This window comes from Rhododendron vialii, chromosome 2a, assembly GCF_030253575.1.
Source record: "Rhododendron vialii isolate Sample 1 chromosome 2a, ASM3025357v1".
NCBI classification, from domain to species: domain Eukaryota; kingdom Viridiplantae; phylum Streptophyta; class Magnoliopsida; order Ericales; family Ericaceae; genus Rhododendron; species Rhododendron vialii.
Window position 1 is genome coordinate 33,214,950 of NC_080558.1, and position 22,161 is coordinate 33,237,110.

General features: G+C 37.8%; 2 protein-coding genes across 2 annotated transcripts in view; one reads left to right on the forward strand and one right to left on the reverse strand.

Moving 5' to 3' along the window:
* Positions 1 to 140: 140 nt before the first annotated feature.
* LOC131316286 (uncharacterized) lies at positions 141 to 10,724 on the reverse strand. Its single transcript, XM_058345606.1, has 2 exons — positions 9,218 to 10,724; positions 141 to 835 (listed from the first exon to the last, which is right to left on the reverse strand). The coding sequence occupies exons 1-2, from the start codon at positions 9,218 to 9,220 to the stop codon at positions 218 to 220; spliced, it is 621 nt and encodes a 206-aa protein (XP_058201589.1). The 5' UTR covers positions 9,221 to 10,724; the 3' UTR covers positions 141 to 217.
* Positions 10,725 to 17,568: 6,844 nt separating this feature from the next.
* LOC131316405 (homeobox-leucine zipper protein HOX32-like) overlaps positions 17,569 to 22,161 on the forward strand; it is a 10,435-nt gene continuing 5,842 nt past the window's right edge. The window contains exons 1-8 of the mRNA XM_058345753.1: positions 17,569 to 18,140; positions 20,101 to 20,260; positions 20,816 to 20,931; positions 21,016 to 21,106; positions 21,206 to 21,301; positions 21,417 to 21,530; positions 21,648 to 21,731; positions 22,151 to 22,161. The exon at positions 22,151 to 22,161 is cut by the window's right edge and continues 145 nt beyond it. Of these exons, the coding sequence (XP_058201736.1) occupies positions 17,917 to 18,140; positions 20,101 to 20,260; positions 20,816 to 20,931; positions 21,016 to 21,106; positions 21,206 to 21,301; positions 21,417 to 21,530; positions 21,648 to 21,731; positions 22,151 to 22,161 (896 nt within the window). The 5' untranslated portion in view covers positions 17,569 to 17,916. The remainder of the gene's footprint in view (positions 18,141 to 20,100; positions 20,261 to 20,815; positions 20,932 to 21,015; positions 21,107 to 21,205; positions 21,302 to 21,416; positions 21,531 to 21,647; positions 21,732 to 22,150) is intronic.

A 22,161-nucleotide genomic window follows, 5' to 3' on the forward strand; every position in this document is an offset into this window, starting at 1 on the left:
CACCACAAACAAGGAACCATTAGTCTCAAAGTACTACCATCAGTAACACCAACTTCACCGCCAAATTAAAGTGCAAAAAAATAGAAAAAAGTGTTGCACACACCAGTCATACAAGTCTAGTAAAAGTCTCATCGAAACGACACAATTAAAACACACAAGTCTAGTAAACAGCACTTGAAAGAGGGCTTGACATGAACTGAGGTTGCAAGCCATAAACTTACCGATTGTTGAACCAATTGCCACCACCCATTTTCTGCAACTCCGCTGATTCCACCCTTTGCAATTCTTGGGTTATGAAGTGGTACCTCCTAATTTCGTCCGGGCAAGTCATGAAAAGCGTTCGCGTCCTTGCATCTCTGAAAAGGTTATGGGCTTTTGCCCATAACGTTGGATCTGTGTCAAACTCAGGGAGTACCGATAGCTTCTCGCTGCATTCTTTTATTGTTGGAATGTCAGGGGCAGCACGGTGGACGGAGGAGGGAGAACTTGCACTGTCAGTCGAGTCACAGATTTGTTGCATGCAAGCTTCAAGTCTTGAGCCCACAGTACCCTTTTTGCCTTTGCCTTTCTTCGTAGCCGATCCATCAACACGCCTCTTTTTGGACACATCTTCCAGCGGGTGCACCAACTCTTGAACCTCAGCATCATCATCCAACAATGCATCAATGTTGTCCACCTCCAAATTTATGGTATGCTCTTTCGGGCCAGCTGGAATTGAGCCTGAACTAGGTGTGTGCATATGCTCACCAGTAGCTGTGTTGCTACCAAACAGGATGCGCATTTCCTCCTCAAGTGGCAAGGGCTTTTCCTTGAACTTGATGCACTCAGGATGGCGCTACAAATATACACATATCATTTAGGGCTACAATGATATAAAAATAACCTCTGTATTTTGTACGAAGAAAAACAAATGCAGAATGTAAGGACCCGTATTTTTCGGATATTATTTGAACATTTTATAAAATAAAATAAAATAAAATAAAATGTGAAATTGATTGAGTTTATTTTAATTGTGGGTCAATGTGCAAGAGTTTAAAATATGTGGGTGTTAGTGTGATAAGGTGCATGTGTGTATAAGTGTGTGTGTGCCAGGGGAAAATAATTCCCAAAACCCCATCCCATTCTCTCTCCCATTCTCTCTCGGCTCTCTCTACCTCTCTCACTCCCTCACCCAAAAACTCACCTCTAAATTCAAAACCCACAACAAATAACCTCCATTCCATCTTCTACTCGTGTATTGTGGTCCGTATCGCTCCGGTTCGAGCTCGGAGAAGTTGTATTCCGGTTGGAACAAGGTTTTCGGAAAGCTAGGGCTTGTAACTTCTTGGGTTTCGTGCTCCGACTTCGAGGTAGGGAATTCTACCTCACTTTATATGCTATTTGAGTGTTTTTATGCCTTATTCGAGCTGGTATTGGTTGTCGTTGAGATTGGATCGAAACTTAAAATTTTCTGTCGAAATCTGTTGAAATCGTCTGTAAGTAACTCCTCCTACCGGTAGGAGCTTTTACCCTACCGGTAGAACGATTGAGAAATTTTGTCAACCAGCTCAAACGTACAGCAGCAGCTCAAAAGCTGCTCAACGTATCGAACTTCTACCGGTAGGAATTCCTTACCTACCGGTAGGTCAAGCATGTATCGAACTTCTACCGGTAGGAATTTCTTGCCTACCGGTAGGTCACGCTCGAATTTGAATGTTGACCTTTCTGTTTCCAAGTTCTACCGGTAGGACTTGCTTGCCTACCGGTAGGTTGCGTGAATTGGAGTTTCTACCGGTAGGACTTGTTCACCTACCGGTAGGTCTAGGTTTTACCGGAATGTTAGCCTTTCTGTTTTCAAGTTCTACCGGTAGGACTTGCTTGCCTACCGGTAGGAGACTAGAAGTTTCACCTGCTTTCACCTGCTTATTTGAGCTGCTGCAGTATCTTTCAGCTGCTTTCCTATATCTTTCAACATGCATGTCAAAGCCTCTCATCGACTCTAATGAGCTTGTTTGTGTATTCTTCCAAGTGTTTTGATGAGTATTACTCATTTCTCACTTAGAGTGGCATCCAATGGACTAGAGTGAACATGTCTAGGGATTCGATGAGTAGTGTTGCAATCCGTTCCCTCTCTCGATTCGTAAATTTCTTAGATTCGTTTAGTACATGCTTTTACGGACTCCAAGTATAGAAACTAGATGATTAGGCATCGTAAAGTCTAGTCAACGTGGTAGATTGGTAGATTGTTTGGAATGCTTGAAGTGAAAATTGATGTGAGAAAGAATTGTTTGAAATGAGGAAATAACTCGTGTCCTCTCGACTCGTCAAGCCTTTTAATCCTTTTGACACTCTCTCTATGAGGCTCAAGTGTAGAAACTAACGGATAAAGTATGGTAGGATTATATGTACGGGCTTAGTATGCTATGTCAAATGTGAATGGCTAAATTAATGAAAAGGCATGAACATGTATATTTGTGGAGTCACGTGGTGATTAATTAAAATTCAGTGGTATAACCGTTAAAGGGATGATGAAATTGATTATGAAATGATGTCGATTGTGAAAAGTGTGAAAGGTGACCCAAGTGGTCGTTATTGAGGGAAAAGACTCGGGGTGACCCTGCGCTCGAGGGAACTAGACCCGAGGTGACCCAACTGATTCATATTATTGGAGGAAAAGACTTGGGGTGACCCTGCGCTCGAGGGAACTAGACCCAAGGTGACCCCACCTGATTATTGTTATTGAGGGAAAAGACTCGGGGTGACCCTGCGCTCGAGGGAACTAGACCCGAGGTGACCCTAGTGATTATTTGATGGGAAATACCGGATTAAAGGAAAAGAAAGGTTTTGCAATTAAGGGATTTAATGAAGATCAATGTGGACACGAGAAAGATTGTACTATCATACGGAGAATAATAAGATGTTTTGATTTGATTATAGACAAGTGTGAGATGACGTGAGTTTAATAATGTAACTAGTTAAAGAAGTAAACGGCTAGTGACATTGATGTGAAGTCTAGGACTCTTAGGCGATAATTCGCAGCTTGTTGGTAGTCATTTGTGGTATAGGCGTATCTGTCAGTACTCATTCATTCTCGGTGCATGGTTCATTCAAATTGCATATAGCTTGAGTTTAGAATTTTCTACTGGGCTAGTGTAGCTCAACCAAATCTTTCTTTTCAGGTTCTGATGCCGGGCAATAGATTGCATGCATTATGTGCTTGACAGTAAAAGACTTTTGGAAGCTGACATCACTGGTTATTTCGTCATCATTGTGAAGATCTCATTTTGTTAAAGGTGGTTTTGTAACTAATTATTACTGAATTTTCTTTTGACTAAAGTTGTAATTATCTAAACTTAAGGACTTGTTTGTAAATTAAACAGGTGGGAAACTCATTTGGGTAACGTATATGATATGCGAGGTTTCTCTTTTATTGAAATGTATTACTTAATTATGTTGAAAATCGAGGGCGTGACAACTTGGTATCAGAGCATAAGTTCAGAACACCTCGAGACCGTGGGGAGACTTTTGGTCTCATGGGTTCAAAAAAATCGATGCATCTTTTTACAAAAATCACATGTGTGCTTGCATGAAGAGTCAGTATGTCGATGTGACATTGCATATATATATCACATAGAGTGGCACAAAGTTGTTGACTTCGGTTGGAAAGGTTGGAGACCTGTAGCACATAATTAGGTGGCTAATGTTGATGATTTCATTTCTTATGCTTCCATAGTAGGATGTCTTCGAGACGTGGAGATAGGTGTGGTGAGACTGGGGATCGTGAGCACCAGGGCTGTAGTGCAAACGGGGAGAATGAAGTGAGTCAATGCACCAGGGATGAAGCGATGTTTCCTGAGATTGCTGAGTGCGGAAAAGGTGTCGAGACACTGGAAGGTGCGCAAGGTGGTGTGAATGTGGGAGAAATTAGGCATCGAGTCGTTAGCACAAAATCATCTTCTAAGAGTGTTGAGAGTTCAGGAAGGCAGGAACCTAGAGTATTAAATCACTTTACTCAGGACCAGCAGGGCTTTAAGCCACCTCTTTATATCGGGACTCCAAGAGCTCTTCTCAAGTGTCAGACTATGTGTTATCGATGTCGTCAGTTTGGCCATATTCGTTCTCAATGTCCACGGCGTGGGGGATCTTGTTATACTTGCGGTGAACGTGGCCACATGGCAAGGAATTGTCCTCGGGGATTGGGAGTACATGGTGAGTCGAGCTCGATGCAGCAGGAAACACATACGTCGAAACAGCAACAGATGCAGTTCCGCCGCTAAACTACCACCCCCCCTTATTCTCTAGCTCTTAGAAGCGTCACTTGTTTGAGGTATCATTTATTCCTAGTTGTGCTACTCATTCTCTACAATACTTTTGATTTGGAAGCATTTCACTCATTGAGAATCCTATTCTTGTCCATGTTTGGAATAGAAAATAAGAAATCTTAGTCCACGCGTGTTGAGAAATATCGATAGATCATATTTGCCGAGATTAGAGGTTAATCATTCCGTATTGAAGTGTTGTCTTTGACCTCTTTAAATTGCTTATATCGAGATTTGGTCTGATTTGGACAGGGATTGTTTGTATCCATGATGATTGGTGACATCTCAAATGTGAGTTTAGAAGAGTCGTTTCTTTTATTACCATCTTTCATTGGCCGAGCTGAATATTGCCAGAATTGTATCGTAATTTATTCTTCCATGAAATCCAGTGGGTGGATGACCCGTTATAATTCTCAGTATTTGAGTCAATTGTCATGCGATCCCTTCCTAACTTTTCTTGGGCATACTTAAATTCTTATAACGAAGTATCTTATGACACTGTTGCTATCAAATTTGACAAGTGTTTCTCGTTCCCTATTCGAGGTCTTATTTGACATCATCCTGCTTGAGATAAGTTTTCATTGGTCAGTTTAGATTTCCTTGATGCGATTATCATTTTCGTCGTTTGCTTATAACCGTTATTCCATATGAGTATTTAATTTGCAACATCAATCTGTTGAACCCAACCTTTAGCTATGTACCGTATGAAATACAAATTCGTTAACACTATCAAAATTTAGACCTTGTACCCATCATTGCCTGCTTGGGCCATCATTCATTGTGGTCCCATGACTAAGAAGTCATATGATTTGAACTCATATCCTCTTTGTATCTATTTGTTTGCCCTTGCCTATTTGGTTGGTTCGAATTTCCATTGTTGGAGTCAAATCTTGTGGTGACATATCTATTGATGTCTATTCATTGACACCGTTCAATACAAATTCAATTGTGGAAATTACTTTCAGTGGTATTTTACTCTGTCGTGGTTCCTCGATTCTGGAGGCACATGATTCATCTTGTGATGCTTAGTCTCAAATTGTTGAAAGTTCTACTCATTTCTAGTATGGAAAATTTCCTATTTTGGATCAATTGGTTTGCGCGAGATCAGTCTCATTACCTGGAACTTATTCATAATATCGAAATCTTTCGTTTGAAAAATGTTATCCGTTGACTCCTCTGACTTGTAAAGCAATAAGAGAGTTATGACCTGTCACTTCAAATTTCGTGAGTTGGCATAAATAGGTACTTCGAGTTTGTTGCCGAACCGCCGTAAAGATTCCAAGTGCTCTCTAAATTTCAGATGCCCTATTGCTGTTCTTCAAATTCTTGATTAATGCTGCTTGAGTTTTGTAGCTTATTCGTTTCATTTGAGATGACGAATCGAACCCTTCTCGTAATATAGAATGACCCAACCTAGAGTGAAAATTTGGTGCGGCCTTTAGAAGGATTGGCTTGTGTTATGGACCTGCTAAAACAATTAATTCGATTCGCCAACGATAGTTGGAAGCTCGAGGGAGAATGACCGAAAAGAGAAAGGTAAAGATCGTCAAAGATTGCTAACTGCGGAGGGCTGACCAAAGGATTGTGTTGACCGTCGACGTCACCCAATGTTATTTGAAGAAGGGAAATCATGAATTTCGTAAAGCATAGTTGCGTTGGGGTTTGTCTCGTTCTGGCAGAAAGGAAGCGTTCACCGTAAGAAGGATAGTCTAAGTGTCGGACACTATGTGCGTGTTTTGGGATACCCAGGCGACAACCGGTGAAATCCACTTGGAAGAGGCGCTTGATCACCGCCCATTCTAGATGGAAGTCTCGGGAAGTCAAATGGATTATCTGATTATACTTAGGAGGTAAGATCTCCATGGTGAGATAGATAATTGTGTATAGGATTTGTATAATAAAGAAAAGTTTAGAAACTGTGTACCGTTTGACGTTACCGCCTGACTTTTTCAAAATATATGATGCATTATGTATACGGAGATTGAGGAGGTATGAAATAAATCCATTGCATGTGTTAGAGAGGTCCGAAATTGAATTAGAAGCTCAAGTGTCCTATGAAAAGAAACCGATGCGTACCTTAGACTCGCGTAGTCCATTGTTGAAAGGTAAGCTGATGTTGTTAGTGCATGGTTACGTGGAAATGGGGGTACGAAGTTCGAAAAATATACGCGTGTTTGTTGTGGTTTGCTTGATATGAATCTAGACGTGGACTTCGATGATTATTGAATTGTTGCGTGATGGATAGTGCTACGGTTCGAGTGTGTTGATATGTTATTTGGCATGGCTAGATTAGTTTTAGCAAATTTCGAGGACGAAATTTCTTTAAGGAGGGTAGGGTGTAAGGACCCGTATTTTTCGGATATTATTTGAACATTTTATAAAATAAAATAAAATAAAATAAAATGTGAAATTGATTGAGTTTATTTTAATTGTGGGTCAATGTGCAAGAGTTTAAAATATGTGGGTGTTAGTGTGATAAGGTGCATGTGTGTATAAGTGTGTGTGTGCCAGGGGAAAATAATTCCCAAAACCCCATCCCATTCTCTCTCCCATTCTCTCTCGGCTCTCTCTACCTCTCTCACTCCCTCACCCAAAAACTCACCTCTAAATTCAAAACCCACAACAAATAACCTCCATTCCATCTTCTACTCGTGTATTGTGGTCCGTATCGCTCCGGTTCGAGCTCGGAGAAGTTGTATTCCGGTTGGAACAAGGTTTTCGGAAAGCTAGGGCTTGTAACTTCTTGGGTTTCGTGCTCCGACTTCGAGGTAGGGAATTCTACCTCACTTTATATGCTATTTGAGTGTTTTTATGCCTTATTCGAGCTGGTATTGGTTGTCGTTGAGATTGGATCGAAACTTAAAATTTTCTGTCGAAATCTGTTGAAATCGTCTGTAAGTAACTCCTCCTACCGGTAGGAGCTTTTACCCTACCGGTAGAACGATTGAGAAATTTTGTCAACCAGCTCAAACGTACAGCAGCAGCTCAAAAGCTGCTCAACGTATCGAACTTCTACCGGTAGGAATTCCTTACCTACCGGTAGGTCAAGCATGTATCGAACTTCTACCGGTAGGAATTTCTTGCCTACCGGTAGGTCACGCTCGAATTTGAATGTTGACCTTTCTGTTTCCAAGTTCTACCGGTAGGACTTGCTTGCCTACCGGTAGGTTGCGTGAATTGGAGTTTCTACCGGTAGGACTTGTTCACCTACCGGTAGGTCTAGGTTTTACCGGAATGTTAGCCTTTCTGTTTTCAAGTTCTACCGGTAGGACTTGCTTGCCTACCGGTAGGAGACTAGAAGTTTCACCTGCTTTCACCTGCTTATTTGAGCTGCTGCAGTATCTTTCAGCTGCTTTCCTATATCTTTCAACATGCATGTCAAAGCCTCTCATCGACTCTAATGAGCTTGTTTGTGTATTCTTCCAAGTGTTTTGATGAGTATTACTCATTTCTCACTTAGAGTGGCATCCAATGGACTAGAGTGAACATGTCTAGGGATTCGATGAGTAGTGTTGCAATCCGTTCCCTCTCTCGATTCGTAAATTTCTTAGATTCGTTTAGTACATGCTTTTACGGACTCCAAGTATAGAAACTAGATGATTAGGCATCGTAAAGTCTAGTCAACGTGGTAGATTGGTAGATTGTTTGGAATGCTTGAAGTGAAAATTGATGTGAGAAAGAATTGTTTGAAATGAGGAAATAACTCGTGTCCTCTCGACTCGTCAAGCCTTTTAATCCTTTTGACACTCTCTCTATGAGGCTCAAGTGTAGAAACTAACGGATAAAGTATGGTAGGATTATATGTACGGGCTTAGTATGCTATGTCAAATGTGAATGGCTAAATTAATGAAAAGGCATGAACATGTATATTTGTGGAGTCACGTGGTGATTAATTAAAATTCAGTGGTATAACCGTTAAAGGGATGATGAAATTGATTATGAAATGATGTCGATTGTGAAAAGTGTGAAAGGTGACCCAAGTGGTCGTTATTGAGGGAAAAGACTCGGGGTGACCCTGCGCTCGAGGGAACTAGACCCGAGGTGACCCAACTGATTCATATTATTGGAGGAAAAGACTTGGGGTGACCCTGCGCTCGAGGGAACTAGACCCAAGGTGACCCCACCTGATTATTGTTATTGAGGGAAAAGACTCGGGGTGACCCTGCGCTCGAGGGAACTAGACCCGAGGTGACCCTAGTGATTATTTGATGGGAAATACCGGATTAAAGGAAAAGAAAGGTTTTGCAATTAAGGGATTTAATGAAGATCAATGTGGACACGAGAAAGATTGTACTATCATACGGAGAATAATAAGATGTTTTGATTTGATTATAGACAAGTGTGAGATGACGTGAGTTTAATAATGTAACTAGTTAAAGAAGTAAACGGCTAGTGACATTGATGTGAAGTCTAGGACTCTTAGGCGATAATTCGCAGCTTGTTGGTAGTCATTTGTGGTATAGGCGTATCTGTCAGTACTCATTCATTCTCGGTGCATGGTTCATTCAAATTGCATATAGCTTGAGTTTAGAATTTTCTACTGGGCTAGTGTAGCTCAACCAAATCTTTCTTTTCAGGTTCTGATGCCGGGCAATAGATTGCATGCATTATGTGCTTGACAGTAAAAGACTTTTGGAAGCTGACATCACTGGTTATTTCGTCATCATTGTGAAGATCTCATTTTGTTAAAGGTGGTTTTGTAACTAATTATTACTGAATTTTCTTTTGACTAAAGTTGTAATTATCTAAACTTAAGGACTTGTTTGTAAATTAAACAGGTGGGAAACTCATTTGGGTAACGTATATGATATGCGAGGTTTCTCTTTTATTGAAATGTATTACTTAATTATGTTGAAAATCGAGGGCGTGACACAGAAAGCATAATACAGTGCTTGAAAGAAATTGGGAGGAAGGAATACCATTAGATTGAGATCCCACCACTCCTCTGATGCTGTAATAGCACCCGTGTCTGGATCCCTACCTAGCCCGCTTTCACCTAAAATCAAGTGTTGCCACAGCTGTCACTCCTTTTTCAGAACACCCCATTGATTCTTCAGTTGGCTTCTGTCATAATTCTTTCCCCTTCGTTCATTAAATTTCTTAAGAACATTGGCCCACCCAACCTTGGTAAGTTGGGTTCCTTCTTTGTACCCAGCATCTCCTAACTCTTCTACACATGCTTGGATGAAGCACTCTTTGGACTGTGCATCCCATTGGGCTTTCGTAGCTACAGTTGCTACTTTTTTTCCTCTCGAAGACATTGTTTGAGTGGAAGACATGTCTACAGTAGTGGACAAACAAAATTATACGTTCTGAAAAAAAGAAAGCACAATTGTCCAAGAATCAAAAGGTACAACCAAATGATTCCTTCAATGACCATCAATCACAAAGGGAAGTTCTAATGGCAGCAACCTATGCGAATATTATATATCTGTACACATGTTTTACTTCTTTCATCTACTATTTCATCATAGTATTGTAGGTATACAACATTCATACTACCATCGCAAATAATTGCCTTAACACAATTCTAGGTAAAGAAAATGGTACTCAGGTTCAACACATAGGTAATACGTACGACTAAACAAGCCAACATTCATACTCTGAATTAAATTAAAACTACAATAAGTTTCTGGTACATCTTACCAATTCCCAATACAACATCATAATTACAAAAAGTTGGAAAATTACAAAATAACATGGGCATCAGTACTTGGCTAACACATAGCCATACTATAATATGAATTTAACAACATCTCCCATCTTCATTTCAACACGATGACCCCCATCGCGATAACGAGGCATATTGCCAAAAACTTTGTCAACATCTTTGCATACTCCAATTGTTGTCGAATGAGCATAACATCTTTCTCAAGGGCTACAACATCATCAATCACCTTGTTAGCACAGACATTGGAAGCATAGACATTGGTATATTCAGTCAATCCCCAACCACCAATTTTACTACTGCTTGTCCATTCCAGAGGGAGACACCAGTAAAAAAACCCACACCGAGCTGCCCTCTCCTTACGACATATAAAATACAATTCTCCTTTTGACTTCTCACTCTTTTCAACAACCTTAATTTCAGCCCTTGTCCCACAATAACAATCTCTTGGCTTATATAGAAGTTTTGGGGTATTGGTAACCCCTTTCTTGGTCTCACTTTCCGCTCGGTAATAACTACTGCTCGATGACATTTGCCTTTAACAAACAGGTATATTACTACAGATTAGTACAAAATAATTAGTGTACGATTTCCCCAATTAATTACCATAACAAACACATACAGATGAAACTATTCAAGCTTAAATGAACCAAAATATTCAAGCTTAATTTGTATTTGGCTAGTTGAAAGCTGGTGCAAATGCACTATACTCTCGTCTCGTAAGATAAACACAAGTACTAGGCCACCATGTGACATGATGATCTATGGTTGATGCCAATCAATCAAATGGAACAACTTTGTAACTTTATTGAAAGTTGGTTACAAAAAACAGTTCAACACACTTTTGAAGCTAAGTTGTCAATGAAGCTTCAAAAATTCATTACTTTGGCTACATATAATAATGTAACCAACCTTAGGCCATAAATGTTTTTAAACCAAACAAGCCATTTCTCAGCTCCACTGTATGCTGCTCCTTTTCCCTCGATAGAATCAGTGACTATTTGGGTATCTATGAAGCTTATAAATGCTTGGTTGTATTCATCAAATTTTACTTGCAGTCATACGTAACTATAAATTTTCACACACAAGTTACTAATAAAAGGTTATGAAGATCTACATTTCATGGGAAATTCTATTAGTTTGTTTTTGAGGATTCACCATTCGAGGTAAGTTCTTTTAGCTTACAACCTTGCATTCTTTTCCCACCCAAAGATCTTAGCTAGTGGATATTTTTGCCATTGGGGTCCTTTTAATCCTGGCTACTGGCAGGGCCAGCCCTAGCGCAACGCTTAAGAGGTCCCCTAGTTCTATAGAATTTTTTTTTTTAAGAACTGAACGCAGGGTAGAATTTTTTATAAAAAATCTGCAAACATTAACCAGTACCGTTAACCCTAAGTCGGAAAAATAAAACCCTTGTCAAATCTCTCTCTCATTTGCTCTAGTCTAATAGATCTATAACAACCTACATACAGATAAGCGATGCAGAGACATCCACTGAAACCCTAACCTCTTCAAGAATTTCAAGCCCAAGAACAAGAAGAATACCTGAAGATTGGGTAGAAAAAGTTGATGAGAGGCGCTGTATAGATCTGCTCCGGCAATAGCACGACCCTTTCTTCGAGCTTTGTTGTTGTGCGGTGCTTCTCGTTTCTCCTCTCTGCTCTTCTCGTCGATCTGGTCTCTCTCTCCTCTCTCGCTCTTTTTTTGTCTGTGTTGATGATAATTATTGTGTGGTGAACAAATGAAGGGAGTGGATAAGGAGGGATCCGGGGCACTTCTGGTAAAATGAAAGGACTATCATGGGTATTTTTGTAATACAAACTCAAAATCTGAAAATGGGAATCCGAAAAACTCCTCAAACCCAGTTTTTGGTTTTTGGCTCCTAAACCCAAAATCTGAAAATGTATTCTCTCAGAATCTATTCTCAACTTCAGCTCCCAAACACTCATTAATCTGAAAATGAGAATCCAAAAATCTGAAAATCCACTTGCCAAACACCCCATTTATCTACTTAAATATATTTCATGTTATACTTTGAACTAAAAAGTAAAGGCATTTTACTTTCTAATATACGGTTCTATACGTAGAGTCAGAGGACAAGGGGTTCTATCTTACTTCTTGGCGGTTGGTCGGTTTTGAGAATAGGTCGTCGGTTGTGCGAATCGGGGGCGTAACGGCTCCGGTTTGCTTCGAAAGGAAGAGAGATGGATTTTCTCTTCCTAGAAACAACTTTGCTAACTAAACTAGGCTACTTTAAAGATCTAGGGGTGGTTTTTGGAGGTGGTTTGGAGGTAACTCTCAAGAACTTCAAGAAAACTCAAGAAACTTGAACTTTGGAACAAAAGAAGCTTAAAAATTCTAGAGGGAAGTTGGAGCAAAGAGTGAAGGTGTGAGTTTAAGCTTGAATGAGCTTGGTATTTATAGGCCAAGCATGCCCTCTCTCTCCCTCTCACCCGAATATCCCTCTCTCTCTCCTATCTTTGATTTTTGCCATGCTTTGATTGAAAGATCAAGGGTTTGCTTGCCCTTTTCTACCTAGTTCTACACGTGCATGGCTAGATTTAGTGCTTTGGATTTGATTTTTAGAAGATTTGATGGAGGATGAGTGATGGTTCAAAGTTGTGTGAATAGGTAAATATATAAGGACAATGAAAGTATGTAGGAAGATCATGTCATGGTTCCCTCCAAATCTCTCCCATATCTTTCCAATCTCTCCCTCATTCTCTCTCTCAGCCTCTCTCTCTCTCTCCTCTCGGCGCTCTCTCTCTCTCTCTCTCTCTCTCTCTCTCTCTTACATATATATATATACTTCTATGTATAAGTAATATATATAAGAATGCACTTAATGTACTATATAATCTTTTAAGATTTCCTAGGCCAAGATTTTCCTAATAAACAATTCATACACACATGTCCAAGTATATATATAATAGTACTATGAAATCTAGTAAGATTTCCAAGTATCCAATAAAAAATTATAAGATCAAAATCCTTTATTAAAATAGTCTAAATTGGCACATGTTTCATATTATAATATTGTACTAGTATACTTAGGAAATCTAGGGTATTAAATCTACTAGGTATATATATATATATATATATACACAAATTATCAAGTGAGGGATCCCTCATTTTTTTAAAATGAGGGACTTTCATTTCCCGATCAAATTTTGAAAATCCGAACCGTTCAATGTGTGCAGAACGTGATTTTAAGGGTCCCCGCGAGAAATCAGCAAAAAAAATGACCGGGAAGGGCTTCATCCGAGCAGTTTTTTTTGAACTGTTCAATGAAAACTGCTCGGATGAAGTCCTTCCCAGTCTTTTTTTTTGCTGATTTCTCGCGGGGACCCTTAAAATCACGTTCTGATCACTTTGAGCGGCTCGGATCATCGAAATTCAATCGGGAAGGAAAGTCCCGCATTTTAAAAAAGTAAGGGATCCCTCACCGGAACCTGACTGTATATATATATATATATATATATATATATATATATATATAAGTATATCATCACATGGAAAATCTAGGAAATGATTTATTTAGTAAATCCTAGTACTTGTTGGAAGATTGACTTTATTATCCAATGGATAATATTTTCCCTAGTAGTTATTAACTAATGGTTAATGGGGTGAAGTAATATCTACTTAAATAATGCTTATATGTCCTTTTAGGCATATGTATATATAGAAATCTTCAAGTAAGGACCTTAAAATAAGGACCTTATATGCGAACCTCCTATTTCTCGCCTTTCCCGATCTGATATCGATGATCCGAGCCGCTCAATGTGATCAGAACGTGATTTTAAGGACACCCGTGAGAAATTGGCAAAAAAAATGACTGGAAAGGGCTTGATTTGAGCAGTTTTTATTTGAACCGTTAGATAAAAAATAAACAAAAACTGCTCGGACAAAGCCCTTCCCGGTCTTTTTTTTTTGTTGATTTCTAGCGAGTACCCTAAAAATCACGTTCTGAACACATTGAGCGGCTCGGATCATCAAAATTTGATCGGGAAATGAAGGTCCGCATTTTATTAAAATAAGGTTATCCTTATAAGAAGGGGACTCTATGTATATATACCTATATATAACTATATATTTGTACTTAACAATCTAACATAGATATCTTTTAATGGAAAGTCTATTGTCCAATGGATAAAAGTTTTCCTAACTTTTATCGTCCAATGGGTAAAGATCCAAGATGACAAGTATAACTTGATTGACTAGTCATATATATATGTGTGTATGTATATGTATATAATAACCTAGGTCCAAAAGGTTTCATTAGGGTTTGAAAGGTTCAAAAGGCTCATCTAGGGTTAGGAGAACGTAACTAGATGAATTGGTAGTTAGGTTCCTCTAACTAAATAGTTAGAATCTAATTATACTTGCCAAGTAGAATCTCTAACCAACAAATATAATTTTAAAATACTAAAATCTAATTATGACGGATTATTAGAAATTAAATAGGAATTTTTGGAAGCAAATTCAAGTATTAAAATAAAATTCAAATTTTTATTGAATTTTTTATTTACCAAAAATCAGGACCGTTACAAATTTGGTCAGTGACAGCTCTAGAATTTTGGTTCAGCAGTGACAAAATTGTGCAAAAAATTTTGCAATGCAACTTGAATACAAATTTTTATTTGATTAAAACAATTGAACCTTATTAATTATGTTTTGTTGTCATATATTATCTATTTACTTACAAATTTAAATAGATTTTCTCTTATATTGGCTATGCACGAGTGACTAGTGTGACAATAACAAATACTCCGTAATAATCAAATTATATTAAAATACAAATCTTAGTGTATTTTTTTTAACCCAATAGATTCGCTTAAAGCCCATAAAATACTATTAAAGCCACCCATGCTTACGTTAGATGATTGGAGCGAGACCTTAGACGTATTCGTCGTAAAAATGAGGAGAAATTTGTTACTCATGTAAAAGAAGAATAGAACTCTACCTGTTTTTTTTTTTAATTTTTGCACCCCTTTAAGTTTTAGGTTTTCAAATGGTCAAACTTACTTGGAATGAGCTTATTTATTTTAATGGGCTATATAATATTTGTCCAATTTTAGTTGGACTTTTATATTTTTACCATGTACGAGTAACTCAACATCGGCAATATTAAGAAAAATTTAATTTATAAACAAAAAAAACAAAAGTTTCAATGCATTTTTTTAACCTAGAGAGTTCGCTTGAACCCTTTGGATTCCAATTAGAGCCGTTCCCGAATTTGGTTATGTTGTGCTTGAGCCTGTTGGAGATGCTCTAACCCGATGCCTAAAATAAGTAAACATTACCCTGAGTTTGGGTTCTTGGTCTTCCCCCCCCCCCTTGAACCCTTTGGATTCCAATTAGAGCCGTTCCCGAATTTGGTTATGTTGTGCTTGAGCCTGTTGGAGATGCTCTAACCCGATGCCTAAAATAAGTAAACATAACCCTGAGTTTGGGTTCTTGGTCACCCCCCGTTTTGATCTTTTTGGGTTCTTGGTTAGGCGTCATTCCAGTTTCGAAAATAGGACCTTTTTAAAAAAAAATAATAATTTCAAGCTCAAAAATTATGTGTTTACGCAAATAATTTTTCTATCAATATGGATATTATTTGATAGATCTCATTAAAATCTTTTAAGCGGTGAAAAAAAATTAAAAAAATATTTTTTATTTTTATTATATTTAAATTTAAAATTACTTTATTTTTAAAATAAAAATTTAAAAAGAAAGCGGAACGATCCTTCACCAGCAAAGCACCGGTTTGTACAGTGACAATTTTTCTCCTCACGCCATTCATGCATGCTCTATGTCCAACACACATGCGCACCATACCCACAGTTTCACCACATTCATACAAAACATACATACACATACATGATACAGCCAACATGTATATTCCACCAATGCATGCAGCATCATCAGAGACAGAGAGAGACAGAGGAGAGAGAAAGTGATGCAGGGCGGAGAGAGAGCAGACTTACTACCTTTTCATTTTCCTTGAGAGAGAGAGAGAGAGAGAGAGAGAGAGAGCTACAGCAAAAACCAACAGCTACCCCATAGGCCCATACGCATTTTCTTGTCTAAAACAGCCTCTGGCGGTCTGCCAAAATTTAAACAGACCCTCTGCATTCCTTTTTCTATTTTCTATTATATATATATTATACATACTACTTTCTTCCTCCTTCCAAATTGTTAGGCTCCGTTCCAGAAACCTTTTTAAAAAATAAGCAGCTTATTACACATTTTCAAACTCAAAAATAAAGTAAATGAAAAATAATTTTTCAATTTTTTTTGCATCGTATAAAAGATCTCATCGAGATCTTCCAAACAAAATCCATATTGCATATTTTTAGTTTTTTAACAAGCTCATAATTTTTGAACTTGAAATTGTCTTCTTAAAAAATAAGGACTTTTTTTGAGTTCTGGAACGGACCCTTAGTCCTGATTTAATTTGTGTCAGGAGTTGTTTCGATTTCTCTAAAAGGTATATATTTTAAAAAAGAAGAAGATAATTTAAAATTTAAAATCGGTCTTGCTATTATCAGCTCAATGGGCTGACGATAAACACACTATAAGACAAGAAAAACACGTATTTCTGTGTACTTTTTATACTCTTTAATACACATTCATACTCACTATTGTCAGCCCACTGGGCTGATTTTAGAATTTTTCATTTAAAATTTAAAAATTATGTATTTATACAAATAATTTTTCTATCAATATAGATTTTGTGTGATAAATCTCATTGAAATTTTTTATACAGTGCAAAAAAATCAAAAAATTATTTTTCATTTTCATTATATTTGAATTTAAAATTTTAAAAAAAAATTTAAATAAGAATAGAAACTGGATTATATTTCGTTCGTGTACTAATTACTGGTAATAGGTAGGGATGGAATATTTCGAATTCCATAATTATATATTTTGTTTATGTATCTATTGATGTTCGTTTAAATTAATTTTTTACGTGTGAATGATATACTTAATAGACTCGACAAAATAAACTATTTCAATCATTCCCGAGCTCACAACGGCCCAAAATTGGACCGGATTAAACCCAATGGCTTGTTTGGATGGGGTATTGAGAAGGGGTATTTAGTTTTTCCTCCTCCTAAGACCATGGGCCCAGGTTTATCACCTGGTTTGGCAACCAAAAAACACATGGGTATTAGGTTTTCTCTCTTTTCTCTTATACTGATAACCTCGTGGGGGATTATTTCTCGGTGGGTTTTGGGTATTATTAGTTAATACCCCGGATAAGGCTGAAATAATACTCCTCCTTCATTTCAATTATAAAACAATCTTTATCCCCTTTTATCTTTCATTCAAATCAAATACTATTTTATCCCTCATTTTTAATATCTCATCTAAACCAACTATTCCGTACTATTTAATTCTCTTTCATAAATATCACATCAATGTGATATATCATTTATTAATCAATACCCCTACTATTTTATCGTTTATTCATAATAATACCTCTGATTCTTATATTTCGTATACAAACGAGCCCTAAATAATGGACCGGACCTGACTCCTCCTACTATTATCGTGATGAAAAAGAGTGATATTTTTCTTCATAATAAAAAGGTTTTTGTTTTTATTTTTGTTTTTGTCGTTGGCTCTGTCTCTGTTTCTGTGGGTTGATTTCTCTCTCTCTCTCTCTCTCTCTCTCTCAACCCTTCGCTTTCTCTAAATTCTCGAGATTGAGGTATTGATAAAGACCAGCAAATCCCTGTTCAAAACTCTTCTTCTTCAACTTGGCCTTTTTTTCCCAAACAGTTCTCAAATCCCTTTTGCGAAACAGAGAGAGATAAAACACTAAACTGATGAGTGAGAGAGGAGGCTCTCTTGGAGGAGAGAGAGCCTACCCGGTCATGCAAAAACTACAGAATATTTCTCTCTAAAAACTGTTTCTTAAAGATTTCTTTCCGGGTTTGTTGATCTCTGTAAAAAATGGCACTTTCGATGCACAGAGAGTCAAACAGTAGTGGGAACAGACAACAGATGGATTCGAGCAAGTACGTGAGGTATACGCCTGAGCAAGTGGAGGCATTAGAGAGGGTTTATACTGAATGCCCCAAACCCAGCTCTATGAGAAGGCAGCAGCTCATTAGGGAGTGTCCCATTCTCTCTAACATTGAGCCTAAACAGATCAAAGTCTGGTTTCAGAACCGCAGGTATTATTTAAGAGTCTTCTTCTAGTCTAGAGAGAAAACCCTCTGTGTGTGTGTGTGTGTGTGTGTGTTTGCATATTTTTCACACACATATCTTGCTACCATAATCATTTTCTCTTATGCTGTATAAACACTTGCAATAAAAAAATAATTTGGGTCTTATTTTTCAACCAAATGGGCTTTTTCTCATACGAGCTATTGTTGAAATCTGTGTCTATTTATTGGGATTTGCTTTTTCCTGTGGTTTGGAGGAAAAGGATGCTAGTAAGATGGATGTTTTTGTTCTTGGGCTACTTGTGACTAGGAAGATTGTTAAGAGTGAGCTTGTATTTTCCTTGTATTTTTTTTGGCTTATATTTTCGACAAAAACTGGGCTTGTTTTTGGCAAGTGACAAAGATTTTTGTTCTGATGTTTTTTACCTCGTTTTTTTTTTCCCCTCTTCATTGTTTTATTTTCTTTCTATTTTCTCATTTGAGGTTGTGAGTAGGAGGATTTTGTTAAATGGGTACTCTAGTTTCCTGTTTTTATTTTCCATATATGTTTCAGAAAAAATGATGTTATTATGAGCACACAGCTGTTTCTGACCCTTATCTTCTTTTTTCTGTTATTTTTATTCCCTCACATGGGTAGCCAGGTTGGGAGAAAATGAAATGGGAGAAATGGTTTCCATTTTGGCCTTTTTTTCATCTCATTAAGCATTTTTCTTAGTAAGTGTTTGTGGAATTTCCAAACTGGTACTTTACCACCAAACGGAATTTGGCTAATTAATTTTTTTCCCGAGTAAAGTTCTAGCCTTTAATTGGAATTGGAAGCATGCGAAGGTTCGGTTGTTTGTTTTCCCGATTTGTTTATGTTTTGGGCCTAATGTCTTTGCTTTTTCCCCCCATTATGTTTGTCACTAACTATGTTTTTTTTCCCCCAAGTATTTTTGAGACATTTCTAGAATATCCTTCTTCCAACGTTTTTCCTTTCACTTTATTTCATTGCTTTATGAGGAAGTGGATTGTTTGAAAGGGCTTTCTTTCTCTTTTCTTATGTTTGGATATAAATGCAATCTTCTTGTCTCTTATTTTTCTTATCATTTCACTTTCTGAATTTAAGTTTTAGGTATGTTGGCAGTGGCTTTCTTCTTTGTCACACATCCTGTTACCGGTTCTTTTAGTTACCATTTACATTTTATTATGTTTTATATCTTCCAAATGTGAGGCGTAGAAAGAAGAATTCTCTTTCATTCCTTTTGGAATGTATGCTGCAGCCCTGATAATAGGTAGTGGTTTATCGTGTTTCTCGGCTGTGTTGAGATGAATCTAATGGTAATGTCACTTAACAGTTTGCTCTGTGTCATCATCATTCTGTTATTTTTTGACATTTTGATTTCTTTGGCTTATTTTCTAGTGATAACTTTTCTCTCTTTAGGTGGATATTGCCCTGTAATTTCTCTAGTTGGATCTGAAATCAAATTTTGAAAGATAATGGCAGCTCATCTTTTTGCCGTATTAAAATCATGATAGTAAACCGAAGAAACCATGATGTTCACTCTTGCTATACATTTTTCCAGATATGCTATCAAAATTAGTTAGCTAACTATGTTATAATCTTATTTGGCTGTCCATCTTTCGATATTTATGTTTGTTTTTTTAATCTTGTTGTGGCACTTAAAATGAACTTCTTGTCAGTTCTTGTGGGCATCCGTTGAATTGTATGAAAGTGCTTGACTTTAATATTTTTGTTGTGATGAATCTAGTTCTTGTAATGCAAACAATTACATGGAAACTTTGGTAGCAATTTGAACAGTTGCATCAGAGGGAATACATCCAAATAGAGTTAATAGGAATGTACTCTTCTGCTTTACCTGGAGGGATTAATATGGAGAGAAGGTTCATCTCCTTTTATATGTAGTTATGCTTAAGTAAAATATGGAGACCCTTTCCGAGTAACGTTTCACACGCACTTCTTAAACAGATGCCGTGAAAAGCAGAGGAAGGAATCTTCTCGTCTCCAGACTGTAAACAGGAAGCTGACTGCAATGAACAAGCTGCTGATGGAGGAGAATGATCGCTTACAGAAGCAGGTCTCGCATCTTGTTTATAACAATGGATACATGCGCCAGAAACTGCACACTGTAAGCTCTCCATATTTGACACTTGGCTTCTCTCTCTCTCACACTACGTCTAGTTGATATATTTTCTTTGGTCTTTTACTAGTAATAATGTTGATATCCACATTTTACAGTCCCAACAATCTGTTTGTTTGACTGGAGATAAATGGGAGCATTGGGATGATATAGAATCCCTTGGAATATGTAGAGAGACTGGGAGATGATATAGAATCCCTTGGAATATGATATAGACTCCCTTGGAATATGTAGAGAGGCTGGGAGATGTATAGAATGTAGCCTATGCTTGTTTAGGCTGGGATAGTGATTATGGTAAGAAAATGAAGAAAGATACACACAAAAATATGTATATGGGTGTCTGTGGATTACCCGATATGCCTTCACAACAATACAACATACCTATCCCTCAAGCCTTCAAATGGTTTGTGGGTGTGGTTAGGCAAAATTATGGTTGAGATTCTGTGAAAGCAATTGGTGAGGGACATGGCATACCAACTCCCGGTGTTTAAGCCCTACAATTGTTTTTCTTCCCTTATCTTTCCTAAAATTTTGTCATTATAGGTATCCACCACTGCAACCACTGACGGTAGCTGTGAGTCTGTGGTCGTGAGTGATCAACACCAACAGCAAAACCCAACGCCTCAGCATCCTCAAAGGGATGCCAACAACCCAGCTGGGTAACCAACTCTTCTCTTAAAACTCACTCTTCTTTTTCATAGTTTCATACTTTTCCTTGGCTCAGGCCTGTGTTTTTGTGTTAGTCTTCTCGCAATAGCTGAGGAGACTTTGGCAGAGTTCCTTTCTAAGGCTACTGGAACTGCTGTCGATTGGGTTCAGATGATTGGGATGAAGGCATGATATTAATCTCTTTTTCTGGGCAATATCACTTTTTAGTCTTATTTATTTTGCTTAAGCTTCACAACTCACTAGTCATTTTTGACTTCATTGTAGCCTGGTCCGGATTCTATTGGCATCGTTGCTGTTTCCCGCAACTGTAGTGGGGTAGCAGCACGAGCCTGCGGTCTTGTGAGCCTAGAGCCCACGAAGGTTTGTATTTTGTTTTTGCTTCAAGCATTGGATTAAAGGGAAAATTCAATTTTAGTTTTGTCGTAAGAAAACATTTCCTTGTTTTTGATGCTTTCTAAAACCAATTGTGCTTCAGGTTGCTGAAATCCTTAAAGATCGTCCATCTTGGTTTCGCGACTGCCGCTGTCTTGATGTATTGGGGGCAATCCCCACCGAAAATGGAGGGATGATGGAGCTAATATATATGCAGGTTGTCCTATTTGCTAAATGACAGTTGGTCTAATTTAGTATTTTAGATGTCCAAAATATTGATCTTTCACTTTATGGATGTAAATCCTCTCATGTGTTGAATTTTTTATCTGAACAGACTTACGCACCAACAACATTGGCAGTGGCTCGTGACTTTTGGACACTGAGATATACTACAAGTTTACCCGATGGCAGTCTTGTGGTAATTCCTGTCGTGTTTTTTCCTTTTGTTCTTCTTTTAGACAGAATAATTGCTTGAAGTTTGGTCAGTCACAAAATTGCTTTTGTGGACAATAGCAATTACTACTTCTCCTTTTAAGGTAAAATTTTCCCAAAATACCAATGATGTAATATAGTCGGCACTCATTTGAGACTAAATATGAGATTGGATAGCACATTGTGTCTGGGGAAACCGTGTTCTCAAATTCTGTTTTCTGAGCTCAAAATCCGTATGATAGAGTTTTATTTCCCTGCTCTTGTGTCTTATGTAGTTAAATTGGGTTATTAGTTTGGACATTCTCGAATCAGATTGGATTATTAGTTATCCAATCAGTTGATCTGTAAAAGTGCTTTTCATGCTGCTGTCATGTCTTTTTGATGGTTTCTAGCTTAATCTTGCAGATTTGTGAGAG